The sequence below is a fragment of the Phyllostomus hastatus genome, unplaced genomic scaffold, assembly GCF_019186645.2.
Source record: "Phyllostomus hastatus isolate PE091 unplaced genomic scaffold, TTU_PhHast_1.1 phas_contig_1714, whole genome shotgun sequence".
Lineage (NCBI taxonomy): Eukaryota > Metazoa > Chordata > Mammalia > Chiroptera > Phyllostomidae > Phyllostomus > Phyllostomus hastatus.
In genome coordinates, this window is record NW_025333667.1 from 49249 (window position 1) to 71683 (window position 22435).

Consider the following 22435-nt stretch of genomic DNA (forward strand, 5'->3'; position numbering starts at 1 on the left):
ATGTCCCAGGCACTCCCTTCTGTCCTTCACATCAGGCCAGGAGGACTGTTAGGGTCAACCTGCTTCTGAAGGTGGTCTCGTCCAGGTCCTCCCCCAGGTGGGTCTGAGGTTGCTTTCTGCATCAAAAAGTTTTGCTTTCTGCACAGAGGCCTCCTGACCACTCAGAAACCACTGCTGTTGGCAGAACGGGGTGCCTGCTCAGCTTTCTCTGGCCCCACAGGTTTGTCTCCTTCCCTTTGGCCAGGGCCGCCCCAGTGTGGGAGTGTCTACCCAGGAGACTGGCCCTGGTGGACCTCCCACCCAGCCAACTGCTATCCACCGCTCATGCATGTGGTGATCTTGGTGACTCTCAGCAGACTCAGGGACAACAGGCACATGTCTGCCCATACCCAGCACAGCGGGGCCCTAGTCGGCCTGCTGCTGAGGGACAGAGGAGAGAGGTGGGGGCCCCTGGAAAAGGCTGGTGTTGTCTATATCAGACCCTGTCTGGGTCTCCCAAACCATGGAGGCCAGGAGCAGAGGACAGCTGTGCCCAGCAGAGGCTCAGCTTACTAATTTTCTACCCCCAAACAGAGGGTGACAGGGCTGGAGAGAGAGGCCCCGCCCCCGTGTGTGCAGCATCCAGGACTCAGTGAGACCCTGTACCCTGGGAAAGAAACGTCCTCATCAGGGCCCGGAGTCTGCCCAGATTCATCCTCACTCCTTGTAGGGAAAGAAGGAACATGTGTGGAGAGAGGGTACAACCTTTCCCTGTGTCTTAAATTTAATTGGACTGGAACTGGTAGTCCAGCCAGGGGGAGTCAGACTCAGGGAACAAACATGGAACCCATCGCCCTGAGAATGGCGCTTCTCCAGCTCTGTGTCTGAACACGGACACCTAACTCTGTTCCTCTGCACCCTCTCAGAAAACCAGGGCCGTGAGAACAGTGGGGTTTGCTCATGTTTTTTGTTTCTGTTTTTGTTTTCTCCAAAAAGGGGACTGCTGAAGGCTGGTCCTGCTCATTGCTGGAGGTCCCCTGTCCCTGGCCCTCCAGGTCCTGAGTGTCCCTCCTTGTCCTCCATTCCTGCTGCCACATGTCCTGATGGCTGAGAGCCACTGTGGGGCTGCAGGAGGAGGGAAATGTGGCTAACAACACTGGGAAAGTTACTTTCACTTCTGTTTTCCCCATTTGGGTGGAGCCCTTTCGGGGTGAGTCTGTTACAGACTTCCTGCTCAGGGCTGGGTGGGCTGAAACCAGGCTGAAACGAGGCTCAAACGAGGCAGGGGACACCAGAGGGATCAGAGGTCTTGGCAGGGCCCAGGGCAGGACGATGGCCAGTTCAAGCAGCAACCTTCGGATCAGGTCAGTCTCTGCCTTCCTTCTTTTAACTTCCCCTCTAGCTGTGCTCCTGCTTCACTGTCTGTCATTAGACACTGAACTAACCCTTGACCTTAGTCCTGCTTTACACGTACACTCACGTGCAGTGTGGTGGAATGCAGGAATGTGTGATAAGGAAATTGGATCTTTAAACAGCAGAGGGACAGCCGCTGGTGTGAGCGCAGCGGCCGCAGCCCACAGGACGCTGGTGGTACACCTACTGCTCCACTGATGGCCCCTCTGCACTCAGCTGTTCTTTCTGACTTTGAGAAAGGGATTTGTTATTGTCTCATGGCCTCTGAACTCTCTCATTTCCCTCTGGCCCCTCCACCTTCACCTAGGTTGTTTCAAAGAGGGCACTTAAGAAAATATGAAATTCAGATTAAACATCTGACTTTGGGTGCCTTGGTCTCCTAACTGACCTGGGGACGGGTCAGCACCGGGCCCATTCCCACCTCTGGCTGGGGGTCTGGGTCTCCTCCAGGGGCCTTGATGAGGAAGTCAAAGGAAGAGGAAGGACCAAGACGCCAAAGCCCAGTGCAGGCTGCTGCTCTCATTTCTACTGTGATTTTCTGCTCTGGGTGGGTTCTACCTCTGACAAGGAAAAGGCTAGAAACCCCACTTTTTTCTTCAGTAAGGAGTCATAAATTACCTTACTTGATATGTCTAATTGTTTGTTTTTTTGAATCCAAAAGAAATACATTATACTTTCTTTGTCATGAAATTTCAAATGACAGGGATGGACACAGAGGGAAGCAGTCCTGTTCACCACCCACCCCGTGGGGCTTCCATTCTTGGGCCTGCTGAGTGTTGTGGGCACGGCCTTCTGTGTCTTTTCTCTACATTTACATGAAAACATGTAAAGCGTGTTTCTGTGTAAATGAAAACATGACTGGTTTACCTAAATGCATAATTTCTGTCTTGTTTTTTGACTGAGATTATATTGTATACACCATTCTGGATTTTACATTTGTTAAATTTCAATATTAAAATTATTAGAGGTTTTTTACATTAATAAACATAAGGATCTACCCCATTCTTATTAAAAGGTGCACACTGCTCCATGGAGTTGTTTTCCATAATTGTTAAATTATGTTCCGTTTAATCCATTTATGTTGTTTTTGATTGTTCACTGTTGCCAGTAAACTCCAATAACAACCATGAGATATTTCTTTATGTTTTTGCATATATACAAGTATTTGTCTCGTGTCAGAAAACAAAAGGTAGAATTGTTCAGGCAAAGGGTACTAATATTCACTTGTTCGTAGATCCTACCAAATTGCCTTCCTCATGGCTGAACCAGTCACTGTATTCTCCCGCCACTGGCTGATGAGTCATCTCTTCACCCCCAGACTTCACAAAGGAGCTGGATAAAGGGATGCAGCCTGTTAATGTGCATTCTCTGATTGCATGGGAGGTTGAACAGGTTTTCAAGTCTATTGGCCTTAAATTGCCTCTTCTATGAATTGTTGGTTTATTTTGGCCAATGTAGTAAGTTGAGGTGATTGTCCTTCCTTCAATGACAAGGGAGAGTTTGCTACATACTCTGAACTTGTCAATATGCTTCCTTGTCTTTTAACTTTTTTATGGTAACTTCTATCTTGTTAAAGCTTTCAAATTTAGAGTAAAAACTTGTCATATTGATTTTATAAGATAGATGCACCCTGTTTATCACAAATAAATAAAAGCAATGCTGAAAGATATTGGTGAATTCCATGCACACTGTCTTTAACCAGAGTTCTTGTTTAGTGAGGCGGCAGAGTCAATTCTACCTTTCCTTCAGGGAAAGTTGCTTCTCTAAAATCTACAAAATGTATTTTTTTTTATTTGGGGGTAAAACTCCTTCCCTGCATGCAACTGTAGCCTTCACAGCTTTATTTGTCCCTCATAAATCATCTTTTTACTTCCTGTTCATAATAGTTGTCTCAAATTTTCTCCTATGACAACTACTTAATTTTTAGTAGATCTTGTGGGTTTTTCTTACTACTAATTTTTTGAAATGCTGAGTCTGTGAGTTTCCTCATCTCCCAGCTGTAGCCCTCTGTCTGTGTAAAGGCCAGGTAATCAGTCCCCCAGGTGTGGCCAGAGCTGAGCTCTGCTTTCCTGGGAGGAAGTGACTTCCCAGCTTTCTGCTCGATGTTCTCTGGACCTCATCATCATGGTCATGGCCAGCTCCAAATGGTGAGCCTTTGGGGAATTCCTCTCTGCTTTTCAGGGACATTTGACATGGCTTCTTTCGCTTTGTGGCCTGGAAAACTAGACCGTGTATCCGAAGGGGGAATCTGACTGTGTGTTGGGACCCTCACTCCAGCCCTGCCTGACCCTCGCAAGCTCACCTGTCCTCCTTGCTCCCAGCAGAACTCCTTGCCCTTGACCAAGCCTAGGTTCTCATTCTCTGCTCTGGGACTGGTTATTTTCATATTTTGAATGGTATATTTTGAAGCACAAAATATTTACTATTTTTTACTAATTTATCAGTTGTTTTCTTTATGGATGAAACTTTTGGTTTCATAGCTACCTCTTTGTCTTCTATAACTCAAAGTCACAAAGGTTTTTCAAAAAGTGATGTCATTGTCCCTTTTACACAGCACCAGCGTTTGCAATTTCTGCTCATACCAGCAGTGAATGTCTGCTTCTCTGAATCTTCTCCCGCGCTGCATTGTCACTTGTGAAACTGTGTTTGCCAATCCAGTGGGTGACAAATGGTTTCTCATTGATATTTTAGTTTGTATGTATTTGTATGTTTATTGGACATTTTAGTTTTATTTTCTCTAAGTGACTGTTCAGATGTGTTTTCTTTGGCATTGTATGTCATATTTTGTCAATAGACTGGACTCTTTGTATATTAGATATAATAACCCTTAGACCTGTGTACTGGAAATATATTTCTACATTCTTTTACTATCTCACTGAATTTTTAACATTAAATCAATTAAATCTTCTACTTACTCTGCTTGACTCAGATATTTTTTCTGTCTTATATATTTTTAAATTACCTTATCCACTTTCAATAGGGTTACAAATTGCAGGTGTTACACTACACTTTTACAAGAATTTCAGGAGGATTGACACTTTAAAATTGTTATGTTTTCCTAACTGAAAGCACCTTCCACCTCCCCATTTATTTAGAGCTTGATAATTTTCTTCAATAAGACATTATAGTTTCTTTCATATAGTTCATAACTTTCAGATGTTTATAAATATATGAATGTGTATTGACTATTGTGTTTGAAGTAATATTTTCTTTCTTTTCAACATATGTTGTTGCAAATAAAATCTGTTCATTTTATGTACGTTTTTAAAAAATTCATGCCTCTTGGCAAATTCTTTTTCTAGTTCTTCAGGAATTTATTTAGGTCTCTATCATTTCTCTATATGTAATCATACATCATATAATATTGTATCTTTTTTTAATATTTACACCAATGAATTTTTTTCTTATCCTATTGCATTAGCTAAAACATACATGTGAGCAAATTGTGGTAATGGTAGGCATCATTGAATGGCCTCATCACTTCAATGTTTACTGTAGTATTTGCTGTTTTTTGAGAGTTTGTACTGTGTCAGCTTTCAACTCTTTCATATAGTTTTTCTAAAAATACCAGCATGGAGTCTTCACATTTTAAAAAATAATTTATGAATATAACTATATACATTCACTGCTTTTGTTTATTGTTGCAATAAATTTCATAAAAGGTTTCCTGATATGCAACAGGCTTTGCTCAATCTCATTCCACTGTCTTCCTGTATTTTTTTTTCCAAAACAACCTCTAACAGCAAGATCTGTTTCCCCTTTTACCAAATAGACGGTTTTTTGTTTTCTGTCATACAATTTGGGTGTATTGTTACTATTTTCACATGCAGCATGTTTAGCTTTTACCAATTAAAATTTTCTGAAGCTTCTTTTGTAATGAAGATCATGATGTGTTGACATTCCTTTCAAAATACTGAAAATAAATTGTAGTTCCCTCTTTTCATCATGCATGGTTAAGTAATGTGTCTTTCTAGCAAACATCTCCAGATCCTGTATGATAATTTTTGCCTGTGCAAAAAGTCAAAACCTAGAAGTAAAAGTTTTTTTTTAATATTTATAAAACATTTGTTCCTTTACTTGTGTTTTGAATTTTTCTATCCCATCAGCATGAGCATCATTTTGTTGGTGCTGTTGTTGTTTATGTTTACATACCATAGCTTTTCTATCTGTGATTTTAACAACTTTTTTATGGCACTTTGTCTTCCTTGGGTCTCTTGCTGGATTCTACTTTTGGTCCTGTGCAGAACAATATCACCATTGTTTCATCGACATCAAGGATTTTGCATACTATAATTTTCGTACTTTTTCCTGTTTTAACTTTTAAACTGCTTATTGTTTTCCTTGTTCCTTTTTTGTCTAAAACTGCAAGCTATGTTTTCTTTTTATTTTACTTCTTCCTGTCTTAAGTGACATTAAAAAGCTTAATTTTAATCAACCAGGGTTCTTTTCAATTGTTTATTTTATATTTAATCTATATTTTTGTAGTTTTGAATTTGAAACCATATTGTTCTAGCCTTTGAAATTTTTAAAAAAATCATATCAAGCAAAAAGGAAAAAGGACTCATGGACACCAGTGTGGGGAACTAGGGCAGCAGGTTGTAAGGGGGATAAGAGGTAATGAAAAAATTCAATGAAAAATGATTGTGAAATATAAAAACAAGTCATTTAACTCCAATTTCCCTTTACCACTCAGCTCTACACTTTAAGTTGTTGATATACTTTGCAGCCTTACACTGAAATAGTTATTATTTTGCAAAACAAAAATGTTCTCTTTCTAGAATAATTTTTTGCATACAGATTCTTTACACATTTAGTTGAATACCAACTTAGGTTTTGCATTATTGAAACTATTGTTAATGGTATTGTTTTATTTAATCTTGAATTTTAATATTTCAATGCTGGCATGTATAAAAGCCATTATCATTTTTACATTATTTTGTACCCAGTGTCCTTGCTATACTTATTTCTTAGTTATAGATGATGTTTTGGAGAATTCTTTAGGATTTTCTGCATAGGCAGTTATGTCATCTGCAAAGACAGTTTTATTTCTTCCAAACTCTATAGTTTTAATTTCCTTTTCATTTTCCAGTATGCATTCCAGTACAATATTGACCAGGACTTGTAAAAGGGAACATCTTTCCTTTTCCTGATCTTAGGGGGAAAGGGTGCAGGTTCTCAGCAGTAAGTCTGATGTCAGCTACAGGCTTCTTGTGGATGTCCCTTCTCCAGTTGAGGAAGTTCCTTTTTGTGTCCAGGTTGCTAGGGGATTTTACATGAATGGAAGTAAACTTTGTCAAATGAACTTTCTGCATCAGCTGACATGATCACTCCATTTTCTTCTTCAGCCTCTTGATATGGTGGGTTACACTGAGTGATTTGGAACATTGAACCAGCCTTGCATATCTGGGGTAAATTCCAGTTGGTCATGGGGATAATTTTTTATACATTGTTATATGCAATTTGCTAATGTTTTGGTGAAGATTTTTGTATTGCTATTCATGAGAGTTATAAATCTGTAGTTCGTCTTTCTCTGCTTTTGGTGTTGCAGTATGCTGGACTCATGGGATGAGTTAAAACTTCTCCCTCTGCTTCTATTTTCTGGGCAAGAGTTGAAGAACTATACCATGTCTTAGTTCAATGTTTAGCAGAATTCACCAGTGAAATTATCTGAGCCTGATACTTACTTTTTTTCAGTGTTAATTACTCCCTCACTTAAAAAGAAAAAATAGATGCAGTCCTACTCAAATGATCTATTTGTCCTTGTGTGAGTTTTGGTAGTTTGTATCTTTCAAGGACTTGGCCCATTTTATTGAAATTACCAAAATGGTACTCAGAGATTTGTCACAGTAGGTTTTGAAAGTGCTTTCATTGTCCTTGGGATCAGTTGGTGATGATCCTGCTTAGACTTCTAATATTGGTATTTTGTGTCTTTTATCTGTTTTTCTTATTAGCCTGTGTTAAAGTTTATCAATTTGGTTAATCCTTTCCAAGAACCTGCTTTAGGTTTTGTGGTTTTCTCTATTTTTCTCTATTTCCACTTTCACTGATTCCTATCTTATTAAATTTTTATTTTATCCTATTTCTTCCATTTTAGGTTTATATTCTTTTCTAACATATCTATTTAACAGAATCTATTTCACACTAATTACTGCTATTTCTGCATCACCAATTTTTGATAAATTATATGTTCAATTGCATTTAATTTAAACAATTTTAAAATTTCTCTTGAGACTTATTTTTGCCCATATGTTATTTAGAAGTATATTTTTGATCTCCAAATATTTGAGGAGTTTGTATCTATTTCTGTGTAATTAATTTCTGATTTAATTTCTTTCTTGTCTGAGTGCATATTCTATGATTTCTGTTCTTCTGCACTTGTTAAAGTGTGCTTTATGGCCCCAAATGTGGTCTGTCTTGGTGTAGGTGAGTTTCCCTGTAATCATGTGGTCTGTGTGTACACAGTGTTATGAGTCAGACTATTCTATAAATGCCAGACAGACTAATTTCATTAACGGTGTTGCTCAGATCAAATGTATTTTTATTAAATCTTTGCTTGCTAGACCTATAAATTACTACAAGAGGGTTTGAAAGCATCAAACTCTAATAGTAGACTTATTTATTTCTACTTGTGGTTCTTTCCATTGTTACCTTCTATAATCTGATGGTGTGTGTTTAGGTAAATGCATGTTAAGGGTTGTTAAATCTTCTTGGAAAACAGACCCCTGTTTCATGTGTAATGCCCTCTTGCTCCTTCATACCTTCTCTCGTTCTGAATCATCTTTGTCTGGAAATAACATAGCTACTCCATCTCTCTCTTGGTTAGTATTAGCATGATCTCTCTTTCTCCATTCTTAACATGAGTTTTATATTTAAAGGTTTATTTTGTTAAGACAACCAGGTTTTAATTTTGTTACAACATAGAGGTTTTTTTGATTTTTGCAGTCACTTTGATAATCTCTGAGGGTTTTTCTTATTTTTTTATTGCTGACACTATTACAGATGTCCCTATGTGTCCCCCTTGGCCTACCTCCACCAACCCCTGCCTCCCCTTCCCTCTGGCCATCACCCCACTGTTGTCTGTGTCTATGGGTTGTGCTTGTATGTTCTTTGCCTGATCCCTTCACTTCTTTCATATATAATCTCTGTTTCTTAATTGGAATATTAAGACCAATCACATTGAAATAATTACTAATAAATTGAGTTAATATCTATCATGTTTGTAACAGTTCTCTATTCCATCTCACTTTTATACAAATGTAATTTTTTCTTGTTTAAATTCCCATCTCCCCACCTCCTCTCCTTTGACAAACATTAGCTTATTCTCTGGATGTATGGGTCTGTTTCTGCTTTGTTTTGCTTTGTTTATTCATTTGTTTTGAGGTTCTTTACTCCACATAAATGATATCATACGGTATTTGTTTTTCCTATCTGACTTAATTCACTTAGTATAATATCCTCCAGGTCCATCCATGTTTTCACAAATGGCAAAATTTCATGCTTTTTTATTGCTGAATAATATTCTATCATGTGTGTGTGTGTTTATAAAACATCTTTATCCATTTCTCTATTGATAGATGTCTAGATTGCTTCCATATCTCAGCTGTTACTAGAAATGCTGCAATGAACATAAGAGTACATATACCTTTTTGAATTAGTGTTGTTTTCTTCAGATAACTGCCCAGAAGTGGAATTGCCAGATCATATGGCAGCTCTGTTTTTACTTGTGTGAGGAGGAGTCTCCATACTGTTTTTCATAGTCACTGCACCTATTTACAGTTCCACAAACAAAGTACAAGAGTTCCCTTTTCTCTGCATCCTGTAGGCACTTGTTATCTGTTGATTTATTGATGATAGCCATTCTAAGGAGTGTGAGGTAATATCTCATTGTGCTTTGAATGTACATCTCCCTGGTAGCTAGTGATGTTGAGCCTCTTTTCATATATCTGTTGGCCATTTGCATGTCCTCTTTGGAGAAGTGTCTGTTCAGGTCCTCTGTCCATTTTTCTATTGAATTTTTGTTTCTTTTGTGTTGACTTGTATGACTTGTTTTTATACTTTAAATGTTAATCCTCTATTAAATGTGTGAACAATTGCAAATATCAGTAGCTTGTCTTTTCATTTTGGTAGTGGTTTCCTTTGCTGTGCAAAACCTTTCTAGTTTAATGTAATCCCATTTATTTATTTTTTTATTTCCCTCAAAAAGATACATCCAAAAAGATACTTCTAAGAGTGATGTCAAAGGGCTTACTGCATATGTTTTCTTCTAAAAGTTTTAGGGTTTCAAGTCTAACAGTTAAGTCTTTAATTTATTCTGAGTTTATTTTTGTCTGTGGTATAAGAAAGTGGTCAAATTTCAGTTTTTATACATGTAACTGTTCAGTTTTGTCAACACCACTTATTGAAGAAACTATCTTTACCCCATTGTATACCTTTCTCTTAAATTAATTAGCCATATATGTGAGGATTTATTTCTGGGCTATCTATTCTAGTCCATTGATCTATATATCTGTTTGTTTTTGCCAATACTATACTGTTTGATTATTACAGTTGTATAGCGTAGTTTTATGTCAGGGTGTATGATACTTCCCACTTTGTTTCTTCTTGAGATTTTTTTGGCTATTTGGGGTCTTTTCTGGTTCCATAAAAAAATTAGGATTAATTCTAATTTCTAGAAGAATATATTTCAACAGGGATTGTACTGAGTATATATATTACTTGAGATAGTAAGGACATTTTAACAATATTAATCCTTCCAAATCATGAATATGGTACACTATATTTTTCCATTCATTTGTAACTTCTTCAATTTCTTTTCACAAGTTTTATTCTGTTCAGAGTAAAAGTATTTCACCTCTTTGGTTAAATTTATTCCTAGATATTTTAGATGTTTTGATGCAATTGTAAATGGGATTGTTTTCTTAATTTCTTCTTCTTATTGTTTCTTATTGATGTATAGAAACATGACAGATTTTTGTGTATTGATTCTGTACTCTGCAACTTTACTAATATCATTTATTAGTTCTAATAGTTTTGGGTAGAGGTTTTAGGGTTTTCTATTGTAATATCATGTCATCTGCTAAGAAGTAGAGTTTTACTTCTTCCTTTCCAAATTATAATGACATTTATTTCTTTGTCTTGTCTCATTGTTGTGGCTAGAACTGCCAATATTATGTTGAATAGAAGGTTTTAATAAAAAATATTTCAAATATGTTTAGGAGGAGACATGTGTACAATGACTTCAATTGGGACAGTCTGGACATTTTCTATAATACGCATGTCTTTCTGATCCTCCATGCTTCTTCTATTATATCTTTGTTGATTGCACCACTTCCATTTATTCTGGTCTCTACTCAGAAATCCTTATTTAATTCATGTGATTCTTCACATTCTGTCCTTCATATATAAAACATTACACTCTGCACAAGCACTTAAAAGGCTTGATGACCATTTTATCATGGTATCCTTTCTCCCTAGGATGTCCCCAGAAGACTACAAACTTGCATGTGAGACTGCAGTCAAACTCTTCAAAGAACGTAAGGTTGAGATTTCAGATGCAATAAAAACATCATTTCCTTTCCTTGAGACCCTTCTTGACCGTGAATTCATCACCAATAAAACGTATAAAGTAAGTGAAGTTTATTATGTCACAATCTGGTAAATCAGCCCCACATTAGCTTTTTGGGTAGTTTGGAATCAAATGTCAGGGCACAAATAGACAAGTGAGGGGTCTCCTGTAAGTGGGGGCTTTCTCAAGTACTGCTCTAAGTGTTCCTATAAGGTGAAAAAGAAAAGAGAAGCAGGCATCCTTGGAGGCAGTCATGCTCCTGACTGAAGGAACAGGACTTTTTGGTGCCCCCTAGAGTTGAGGTGAGTTACACTGGAGATAGGCTGGATCTGAAGCCTATGGGCCCCATAGGTGTACAGTATAATGCTTGCAGGTGTTAGATGTACAATACAGCATAAACTAGAGATTAAATGTATTTTTAATGAATGGATGAATAACTTTAATCAACTGATTTAATAGAATAATTTACACACACTTTCTTCCAGTGAACATCAATTTAAATGCTTAGGTCTGAGAACATTAAAACCCACAGAAAATGAATGCATTGTTAGGACAAATTTCTAACTATTTACATGCTATTCTCCCTCCAACACCTTTCAGTTTTCTTTTCCTTTGTTATTTCTGGAATCTTGAAAATTAGATAATTCTAGCAAAAGACATAGGTGGAGATACAAAGATGTGAATCTTCTCTTTCCCTATGAATAGGCTACTTACAGCAAAGCTCACAGGAAGGGAAAAATGACCACCTGGCTTCCTTGAACTTTGTCAGGCCAAGTTGCCCCTAGGGAAGGGACAATTGTTTTTCATTCAATAGAACATCAGCCTATCACCCGCTCAGTCAATTCCTAAAATATTTTGCCAGGTTCTGAAAGGGCTACATATCATTTAACTTTGAACCAATTTTCATTCTGCATATTGCTCCTCCTTCCATCTAATATAAATGGGAATGACGAGATCAAATGCACAAATGCGTATTTTTAAGGAAAAAAGATTTACTTATTTGTAGCTATACTAATATGGGGAAATTTTAAAACTGTACATGAGAAGATACCTATGTAGGAGAATTGTAATACATTAAAATGAAATCACTTTCTAGGGCACTTCTGTAACTTAAAATTCTGTATTCATATTTCCCTGTTTACTGCTTTTTAAGGAGTCTAAAGCATCTTGTGAAAACCAGTCAGCTGTACCAAAAGTGGTGTATGCAGTCCTCAATAAAATGAAGGAGACACGTCACCTGCCACTTCTGGAAATCTTGTTCAGCGAGTTCATGATGAAGAGCTACCCTGATTTAAATGGCATTTGTGAAGGCTTCACAGATGGTAATGAGGCTTATAGCCTACCTTTCAATGTCTGTGGCAAATGTTTTTTGACAAATATATTTTGAGCATGTGTCACACATGATGCTGGTCCGAGGTGACATAGCAATTAAGAATACAGACATCATGAGTCTTCTCGAAGTTTTTGCTATAGTGACTACAGTATAAAATACACCTGGAGGTCTGCTTAACTAAGCATTTAAACTCACACAACAATTAGAGTCAAAGTCACATCAGATTTACTTTGAAGAACAAATGACAAGAACCACTGCATCTGAGTAAGGCACCATCAGTTGCTGCTCTATTTCATGTGTCCAAATAGCAGACCATCAAGTACCCTACTATCTGCCTCAGCTGACAGCTCAGCAGTGGGTGCAGGATCCACCTGGCTTAGCAGCACCAAGACCAGAGGAGTCAATGTCTCATGTAACAACTCTGTAGTCATTGCTTTCAGGGACTCATGAGGGACATCTGAGTTACAAGAGTCACCACATTGGAGGAAGATCTGCTATAGCTCATAGTTGACATGGAGTCCTTCTGAGTCCAGTTATGGGTCATTTTTCACCCTAAACCCAGTGTTGACCTTGTAATACCAAAAAGAGAGACCACCTTCATCAGGTACCCAGAGTAATGAGCAAGAAAATTAACCCAGGTCAAATTGGTCCTTAAACAAAGATAATGGCTGAATTAGCTCTTTCTCCACCAGGGGTGAGACAAACATTAATCAAATAATCTCAAAATCAATTTCTCTGCCAGAAACTGTGTTTGGTACCACACAAAAATGATTGATTCAACACTTTTTCCTGAGAATCATAATGTATAATTTTTAACTGTAGTCTGAATTTGCTGTTCAAAATGTTTGGGCAATAATTTTAGCATGATTGTCACTCATTATAATTTCTTCTTCCTATAATTTTTGTTTTGACCTGCCAAAAAATTTTATTTCAACACAGTTTAGCATCCACCAAGATCTCCAAATAAGAATGGAGAATTCACAGGAAAAAGAATTATGTGCACTGAGTAGTGCAGAGGCTCCTGGAAAAGCACTTGGCTGGTGCACTGGTCTCACCTTTTTGGCAGCCTCCCAGGCCCTGGTACAGACCTCTTGAGATGTCTTCCAGGGCCACAATATTCACTGCCTCCTGGCAGCTTCAGAGAGTCTCCTGGGATCTGGGTCCCTGGAGGTCTTTCTAGTTCTTCTTGTGTCCTCTGCTGTCTCTTTGGGAGGTGCTCATCCTCCTGACCCAGTAAACTCCACCCTTCACTTGACCACCTATTTATTTCAAGTTTCTGTGCTTTCACTTTCATACATGCAGTCACTCACAGGATCTTTGTCCTTCTCACGAGGAAATTCTTGTCTTCTCTTTACAGTTTGAAGAGGTCAGAAAACACACTTCACCTCCACTTTTTATTTGACACATGCTTTTCCAGCCATCTGTAATTTTTCTTACATGAGTAACAAACTCATGGTGTTCTCAATGACTTTTTCATCCTGACATTCGAGTGACTCCTTTCTGTGTGGGTAACATAAGGATGCCCTTATTGGGGATTCTCTTTTCTGTACCAGGGATGGTGTGGAACTTGACCATGAGGACTGGGACTCACTGAGTTCTGAGTGACCAGAAGGCTGAAAATTCCTAAACATGCACACTTGATGTCCCTGCACTCTGATGGAGATCTCTAACTTCTTTTCTCTCTCTCTTCAGTGATCTTAAAGAAAATTTCTCATCAAGCAAGTACTGGAGGTGAGAGTGCAGAGAACCGTAATACTCAACTGAGCATTGAACAAGGTGATTACAAATAGATAAAAACCGATTGTCTTCTGCTAAAACGTAAGGAGAACTGTGTTTAGTGCTCACTGCTGCCCTTGGGTGGAAGTATCACCATGTGCCCATTTGCAGAAAAAGTGACTGAAATCCGGAGAGACCATGTAGGCAGTTGGCTTGGAGTCAAACTAGCAGGATGAACCCAGGCTTTCTGAACCCAAAGGCCATCCTCTAAACTCTATAAACTCCAAGATAAACTGAAGGCAAAGACAAACCCATGAGTCAAAAATAGGGCAATATATTCAGAAAGGAAGATACAAAAGGAAGAATACCAAGAGGTACAGGAGTAAAGGGAAATCACTTGCTGAACCCTGGTGAAAAAGCCCACAAAGCAGAGTGAACAGACCTGCAGAGGGAGGGTCTGTGTGAAGCAGGCCGGGGGTCCAGTAAGACCACCAGTCTGGGGTAGCTCTGGAGACTAAAACAGGTTCCCTATGGCTGTGGCTGAAAAAACAAGCCATCACTAGTTACCAAGTGCCTCATGGATGACATAGTGAGATGGCCTGACTGAGGCCAGGGGTGCAGGTCTGCATTGATTCCTGGGGGAAGGGGTTGTCAAGTACTACACTGTAAAGATTAACATGGGACTGGAAGAGAATTGCACAGCTCACACTTCAATTTCTGAAATAAGTTTCTAAATTTTTCTTTCAGGAACTGGTGAAAACTCATATCCATGCCTGTCCTGGCTCTCCCCGGACAAGTCCAATTACACAGGTCTGTTCCTTCTGGCTGTTCTGTGATGCTTTGCTGCTCCTGTCCCTTTCTGCAATAGGCTGTGGTGGGAGGGCTGCTTCTTTTTAGTATGGAGTAACCAGAATTGTCCATCTTGTCATGTGCAATGTCTCCAAAGATTTAGATAACAGAGTCTTCATACACTGAGTTGCCTGGGAGGGTTGGTCCTCTCCTTCTCACATGTGCGTTCTGCCTACTGTTGACAGCTCTGGGACCTATTGTCCACGTGCCTGGCTTCATGGCCTCTGCATCTGTCTTGCTTGAAATAGGCTGTGGCCTCAGCTGCTGATTTTCCATCCTGTGGTGGCCTGTCCTGCAGGAGACAGCTTAGCAATGATGACTGTGTTCCCTGGGGCAGAGTCCCTCACCTGTTGAATCCTTTACTCAGCCCCATGTGCCTCCCGTGCAAACCCTCTCCCATCATCCCCAGCACAGCGGGGCCAGACGCTGGTCAGAAATACCAGAGGGGCCTCTGAACAAACACTTGAGACTTTAACAACCAATAACCACTGTTTACAACTCTTAACATTTCCTTAGTCTATAACATACTTACTAAAGTTGTTAAAATATTTAAAATATGATAATAAAGTTGTTAAAATATTTAAAATAAGATTAATTAAAAGACATGAATCCTGAAAAGTTAATTTTTTGTCAGTCACCATATCACGAATAGTAACATAGGCAATATTTTATGTCAAACAGTTACAATGATGGTATGTCATCTGTGTTTTTCAGAAGACAAAGAATCTGCTTGGAGACTTGGGCTATTTGTGGGAGTTCAGGCACTGAGACTAGGGATTAAACTCTGCCATAGGGCAGTGTCAGAGCAGGAGGTCTGGTGACCCACAGCTGGCTCCAATTCTGCCCTGAGACCTTGGGAAGTGACTTCCCCTCTTTGTCCCTCAGTTTCATCATCTATAAAATGGAGGTGATAATAGTACCTCCCTCACAGGGTGACAAGTTGTATCATGAAAGAATTCACAGACTTGCATTGTTACAGAAAAGATGACTCAGATGGCCTGGGAGTTTACAAAGTGGAGTTTGTTCACGCATGTGGACCCAGAGGAGATAAAATTCCAAATTCTGGGCATTGAGCTTAAGCTGGAGTTTCCTTATATGCTTGTTACACAGGCAGAAGGGGGGGGAAAGGACTGCATCTGCTAAAAGTGGGGATTAGCTTACGACCTTGACATGACTACTTATCTGGGAAAGACTGCTGTCTGGGAACGGCTGCTGGTCAGCTCCTGCCTAAGAATGGCTACTGCTCAGCTATGTCCTGTCACAGCAAGAGTCTCCATCAATGTTGTAAAGACTTTTTAATAGTACTATGTTTATACTATTATTATTATTCATTATTATTAGTATTATTAATCATTATAGATCATTATTATTAGTATTGAGCCAGAGTCTAAACTGTTATGTACCACAGTAAACTGTGGGGTTTTCTTTTCTCACATATGTCAATGGTGGATTTATTTATCCCTTGGGCTGTGGAGTAGTGATCAAAACAGTACCAATCTCAGGCCCAAGAAAATAAATAGACAACCACAGGTTCGCCATCCTTATATCACACTAGTGTATAACAAATTTATGTCTTTATTCCCTGACTCTTCTTTGCAAATAAGTGACAAGGAGGAGACTCAGGGAACTTCCTGCACCATGCAAGGCATAATTCAGTAGCTTGTGTGGGATGTGTTATTTAATAAAATATAGTATGAATTAGCATTTTTATATAAAATAAAAACACAGAGCAATTTTTTAAAAGCCACTATGATACTTCTAGAAAATTACATTTAGTAAAAGAGTTAACACTTTAACATGCATCCAACATTCATCAAAGTGTATTCTTAGCAGTTCATCTACCAGTGTAGCTGGTAGGGAACAGGAAGGGATTGAGAGGAAGGAATTGTGACTAGTAATGAGCAGAGAAGCAAATTAATGTGCAGGTGGGGTGTTGGGTGGAACCATGACATTATGACCCAAATAATGTGCAACAAACCACCAGTAAATACACCCAAGAGTCTGACATAGCAGGACGGGTTGACTGTGACATGCATAGGTGAGGATAACACTGTGTCTGATGCCCCCCACCATAAGAGGAGGCTCCAAGGAACATGGATGTAACATAAAACATGTACCAGGGCCCATGTTCTATGTTTAAATTGTGGGAAATAAATTTTAAATCATCTTTACATAAAGTACTTTGTTTATGAAAAGAGCAGTACATAAAATAATTGAAGTTGCACTGATAAAATATTTTCCATCCATACAGTATTGAGGTTGCTGGGAACAGAGGGGGATGGGTCAGTGGATTCAGTAATGAGTGAGGGAGGTTCAGTGTGGGGAAGAGGGTGTGCTGGTCCCTGGGTAGTTTATCCAGGACCTTATTGTTTCTTCTTTCAACATGCCCTTTGTCTCTGGCCACAGACCCATGCAGACTTGCTGGACATCTCAATTGCTTCTGCTTCCTCCTGGGTTCCTAACCTGGGTCACATTAGCAAGAGATTGGAGAGTGGGAGCAAGGCAGAAGCTTGGTTTTTCCCATTCCCTGTCTTGGGCAACAGTTCTGGCAGCAGCAGTAACTCTGATGACTCTGCCTTCCACCAGGCAGGCAAACATGATCACCTTTCTAGCTCCCAGGCAGACTTGGCACATGATCTCACCCTTGATCCCTTCCCAGTAGCTTCCTATACATTATTTCTTTGGGTTGGAATTCTCAGCTCTTCCATTGGCTGTATGACCTGATCATCTGGATTAAATTCCTTCGGCTCTAAAAGCTTAGAGAAGTTTCTGTTTTCTGGTTGGACTCTGAGTGATAAAGAAAGCAAGGAAAATACCTATGAATCATACATGGTCTTAGTACAGCTCCACCTGATAATAGACTCTCAGAGTGCTTCTCTGGAACAGAAGACATAAATGCACAGATACAAGTACAGTCAGTGACAACAATGCATTAGAAACCCAACAAGCAATTGAACAATTTTCCCAAGAGTTTGAGCCAATAGGTAAGATTGAGTGGCTGAGTATAATGAGTGTGGAAGGAAACTGGCAGGTGGAGGGACCCTACATTGTGGGTAAAGGCACAAGGGAGACTGCAGTGATGACTGGAATGCTAGACAGGAAGAAATGACAAAGAAAGACAAAGTTGACATAGACGAGGGCTTTATGAGTCACAAAAATAATGAAGAGACAGAAAGAAAATAGGAGAAAGTAGGAAACATAACTGAGAATGGATAAACAAAAAAAAATCAGGTTGGGTAGCAGGGCCAGATCTAGGGTGAAGCAAGAAGACCCTGGGACACAAGTAAGGAGGAGCTCACCCTGAGGACCTCTTGTGTCTTGGGCACCTTCTTTGCTTTACTCAAGACCCTGTTGGGCCTGGTAGGCAATGATAAAAATGTAAAGAAATAGTAGAAGGAGACAAAGATACAGAAGGAAATGAGTATCAATAAATAAAAAATGGGGGAGTGAGACACAAAGAAAACTGTGTTGAAGTGAGTAAAGGACAATAAATGGAGAACTGGCAGAGAGAGGATCAAATATTGTCTGATAGGAGGAGACAGGCACCACAACGAAGGCACAGTGGGCTGCTCCTCACACCACTGAGAAGGTGAGGTGTCCATAGTGACCAGAGTGGCCCTGGGACCCTCTCAGATAAAAATAGGCTGCTACTTTGAAAAGTAGAAACAAAAGTAAAACAGATAAATAAATAAAACCCAGTGGAATTACAGGGAGAAGGTCTTAATTGTAGAGAGGGTGCTCACTCCTTTTGGGGAGACGAACAAAATTGTTCATCAGTTCTAATTATGTTCAGGAGCAGAGCTACCACACCATAGAAACTGAATCGATTCTTGCTCTGTAGATCTTGTGGATATAATGAAGGAAAAAGTCATGTTTTTAATTCAGGAGATGAATGGGAAGCCCAAGCAAAGACTGACTGTAACCTGGCATGTGATATAACAGGCAAGATTGACTGAAAGAATGTGTGATGTGAACCATGGTAGCAGGTTGGGGTCTGGACACATCACATGGCCTGTGGAGGCTGTGCTGGTGGCCTGAGTTAGACATAGGAAAGGAAAGAATCAGTGTCTTATGCAGTGAGTTCAACAGAAAAATGTCCCCTGTGATTGGAAAAAATGTAAAAAAACAGAAAAGGTAAATTTAAGTGTTGAGGTCAGAGACTATTTTCTATGTTCAACTCAATAATTCAGAGAACCAAGATGTTCATGAAAGGAGATTAAAACAAACACAGGAAGAGAAGAGAATGTGTAAAGAGATACCATCACCAGAAACAAAAATAGCAAAAAACAGGCTAAACCAAGAGGGAAATGAAGAATTAAAATAAGAATGAAAGAAAAAGATAGAATGGGGGTGGAAGTATTAGAGAGCAAAGGGAAGAGGTAGAATGAGGGTGGGGATCGGATGTAGAGTGAGGATGGAAGTAGGAGACGGGGTGACTATGGGGTAAGCATTGCTGCAGAATGGGCACAGCTGTCCTCTGTGCCTGAATGTCACCACCTTCTGTGTAAGACCTGGAACAACCTGCAGGCCACACACGTTGGGGCACAAACCAGGGGGACCTGAGTTGACTTAGCTTCTAGGTCTTCCTTGTGCTCCTGTCATGATGTTTCCTATCAGTGGGTTCCTTGGCACCTCCCTGAAAGTCTAAGGGGTTTTTGTCCTCTGTGCAGTGACCAGCAGTGCTGACTCTGCAGAATGCAGAAACAGAAAAGAGCCTCCCAAAGCTTCCACCTCAGCACTGAAAAGAAAACCAGGTAAGGAGGTGGGAGCTCAAGGCTTGGGCTGCAGGACCTGAATTAAGAGCAACTCTTTCCTGGGGCATCTGTTCTAGCTCATGCTGCACTATGGATCCAGTTTATCTTGGAATCTCATTCTCTGCATTCATTTCACTATTTTACTTAACCTTTGGGGGATATACAAGATAATAAGAATTCATTATGTTACATTTTTTGAAAATGGGGCCTATTAATTTATGGGTCCTATTAATCAACCTATGCATCTATGTATTGATTGCATAGTAGAAATAAGCCAGCAAAGTAATGAATGTGTTTCAAAACTGAGTCTATGACTATAAAGTGCTGGCTGGATTTTTACAGTGGTTTCTATAGAGAAAAGAAAGCTAAGTGTTTCTTTGCTGGAAGGTCATATTGTCATCAGGTCACAAGCTTTGAATAGTGTCAAGGGCCAATTCCTTCAGTTATCTAGTGTGAGCAGAAATGGGTAAGGTATTTTGAAACCCAAAGTATTGTTTTTGACAGAGTTCTTCATCAGGTTAGAAACATACAGTGACTTTTCAAAGGACCTTTGCAAATAGTGCATTACTTTTTTCCTTTACAGCAACCCTGAGGGGTAAGCAGGATGGACAGTGTTAATTTTGTTTCTAGATGAGCAAACACAAACACATAAATGTTCCAAGGTCTTCCATAAAGTCTCATGGAGAAAAAGGGGAAAGACAAGACTAGTATGCTGGATGCTGTGTTGTTTCCTTTACAAAACTGGAGCTCAAAACAGTTACAAAAATATGGTTTCCTCAATCCTGTGTGCAACATGAGTAATTGTAAGATTTATAGCTCTTCAGCACACAAATTGGTGATTGGTTTTCCCTTTCTACTTCCTCAGAGGATATTGCAAACCTGTCTATTGCAAACATGTTTACTAAGTCAAGATTTTAAAAGCGAAATAAAAATGTTACCTGCTCTTGACGTTACGACAGAACAATATCACAAGTAATAGTTTTGTTCTCATATCTCACTATATCCATCAATGTATAATGTAAGTTTGCTTCAGTTTTTAGGGAGTGTACTTTCTGACTCACGTCTCAGTGTAGCATACTGCACTGAAAGGTGGCCCCAACATAGGTCTATGGCTCAGACACAAGAGAAGATTATTTCTCAGCCTTGTAAATGATTCAAGAGGCACCACAGTGTATAGGAGGCTCTCTACCTTCAACACAAGATATCCAAGTTCTCCTCACAGAGAAACAGCCAATGAATATGTTGTGGAATGACAATAGAAGGGGTAGGAGGAGGAAGAGAGAGAAGTGTAGGAAGGTCAGGTTCAAACAAAGCAATGAATTGTTTCTGCTCTGGGGACAGGGAAAGGAGCATCAGTAACCTGCAAGGCAGGTGACCTAGGAGAGCAGTCCAGGTGGCCTATGCAGACCATGATATAAATGGGTTTTCAAAGATATTTCCATGTTTATTAGGGAATTTCCTGCTGAATCAGTTCCTTTGACACACTGAGACACCTAGCAAATCCTATTCCTCTGTGCAGAGATAAATAACCTGGACTCCTTAGAATTGAGCAAAGGAGGAAAGACCAAGAAGTCACCTGTTCATGACTCTAAAATGCACCAGAGAAGATGTATTTCTGGACATCAAAATTCAGAGTCTAAACACAGAGCTCTGTTTTCCCAACAAACCTTATCCTGACATTGTCCATATGCATTGATTCAATGACTTCTAGAGCATCACTTTGAGCATTTAATGTCTTTGGCCCTATTGGAATATGAAAGAGGGAAAAGGGGCATTATGAACTGTTGTTCAACTGGATAAGCCCAATCAATTGATATTATGACAACATAGCAATAACACACTAACTACACTGGCAAATGACAGTGTTTTTTACTACACACTGATGACACACTGTCATATCAATTACTGCTAAAGAGTTGAAAAATATACTTCATTTCTACCAACATGTTTTATATTCTACAGAGAGTAGTGAGCATAGTATTTCATAATTACTTAGCTATATTCTTATTAGTACAAAACTTGAGAATTCTTAATAGAATTATTGGTGCTGATATTTAGTTACTGATGGAAAAAAGTGGCTCAGACCAAGTACCTCTCAAGCCCAAATGATACTTAAACTATTGGCTTACATTTTGATTTTTCACAGTGCTATTGTGAATACAGGTTCATTTTGTTTTCACAAATACCTTCACAGGGAGATGAGGTAACCAGGTTATTTCAGTATTACAGATGAGGAAACTGGAGGTAATGTTTGAAGGTCATTTACAAATTCACATATAGAAGTAAAGGGGAGAGCCTGGCAGGAACCCAGGATTAGGACTGTGGGCACCAGAACTGGGTTCAGCTCAAGGAAAGAGGAAAATGCTCATTTCAAAATTGAGATTATCACAAACCCTATGTGCTGTGTGAGTTATCATACATTATGTAAGACAGTAGCTAACAAATACCTCTTTTCTTCCTCTTACTTTATAGAGTCTGTGAACTTAACAAAGTCATCTACACCTGGAAACAGACCTTCCAAAAGAGGTAAGAGCAAATAACAGCTTTTCATGGTTACAAATGAGCAGTGTTTTCTGCAAAAAAAAATTCCTTCTAATTCCTTGCTATATCTTTTATAGTAAAGTACAAATTTGTTTTAATTTAAGATAGTTCACATTTTAACTTTTATATTAATTAGACTAGTGGCTATGACAAAACCCCCAAAGAGGTCTATGTCCCGAAAACAGTAGAATTTAAGGGGAGGGGTGGGGGCTCTATTTCACAAAGTCATCTTGGGAAGCAGCCAAGTGACAGGTCTGCCTCCTTCAATGCCAAATTTGTAAGACC

The 22435-nt window shown here is 39.2% G+C and overlaps 1 protein-coding gene across 1 annotated transcript; it reads left to right on the top strand.

The window, feature by feature from the left end:
• Positions 1-1181: 1181 nt before the first annotated feature.
• On the top strand, positions 1182-22135 carry LOC123815470 (nuclear autoantigen Sp-100-like; the record flags this gene model as incomplete). Its single annotated transcript, XM_045833738.1, has 7 exons — positions 1182-1343; positions 10867-11017; positions 12111-12279; positions 13983-14066; positions 14754-14816; positions 19526-19609; positions 22082-22135. Coding segments are annotated over exons 1-7 (637 nt in total), but the record flags the coding sequence as incomplete, so codon positions are not given.
• Positions 22136-22435: the final 300 nt, after the last annotated feature.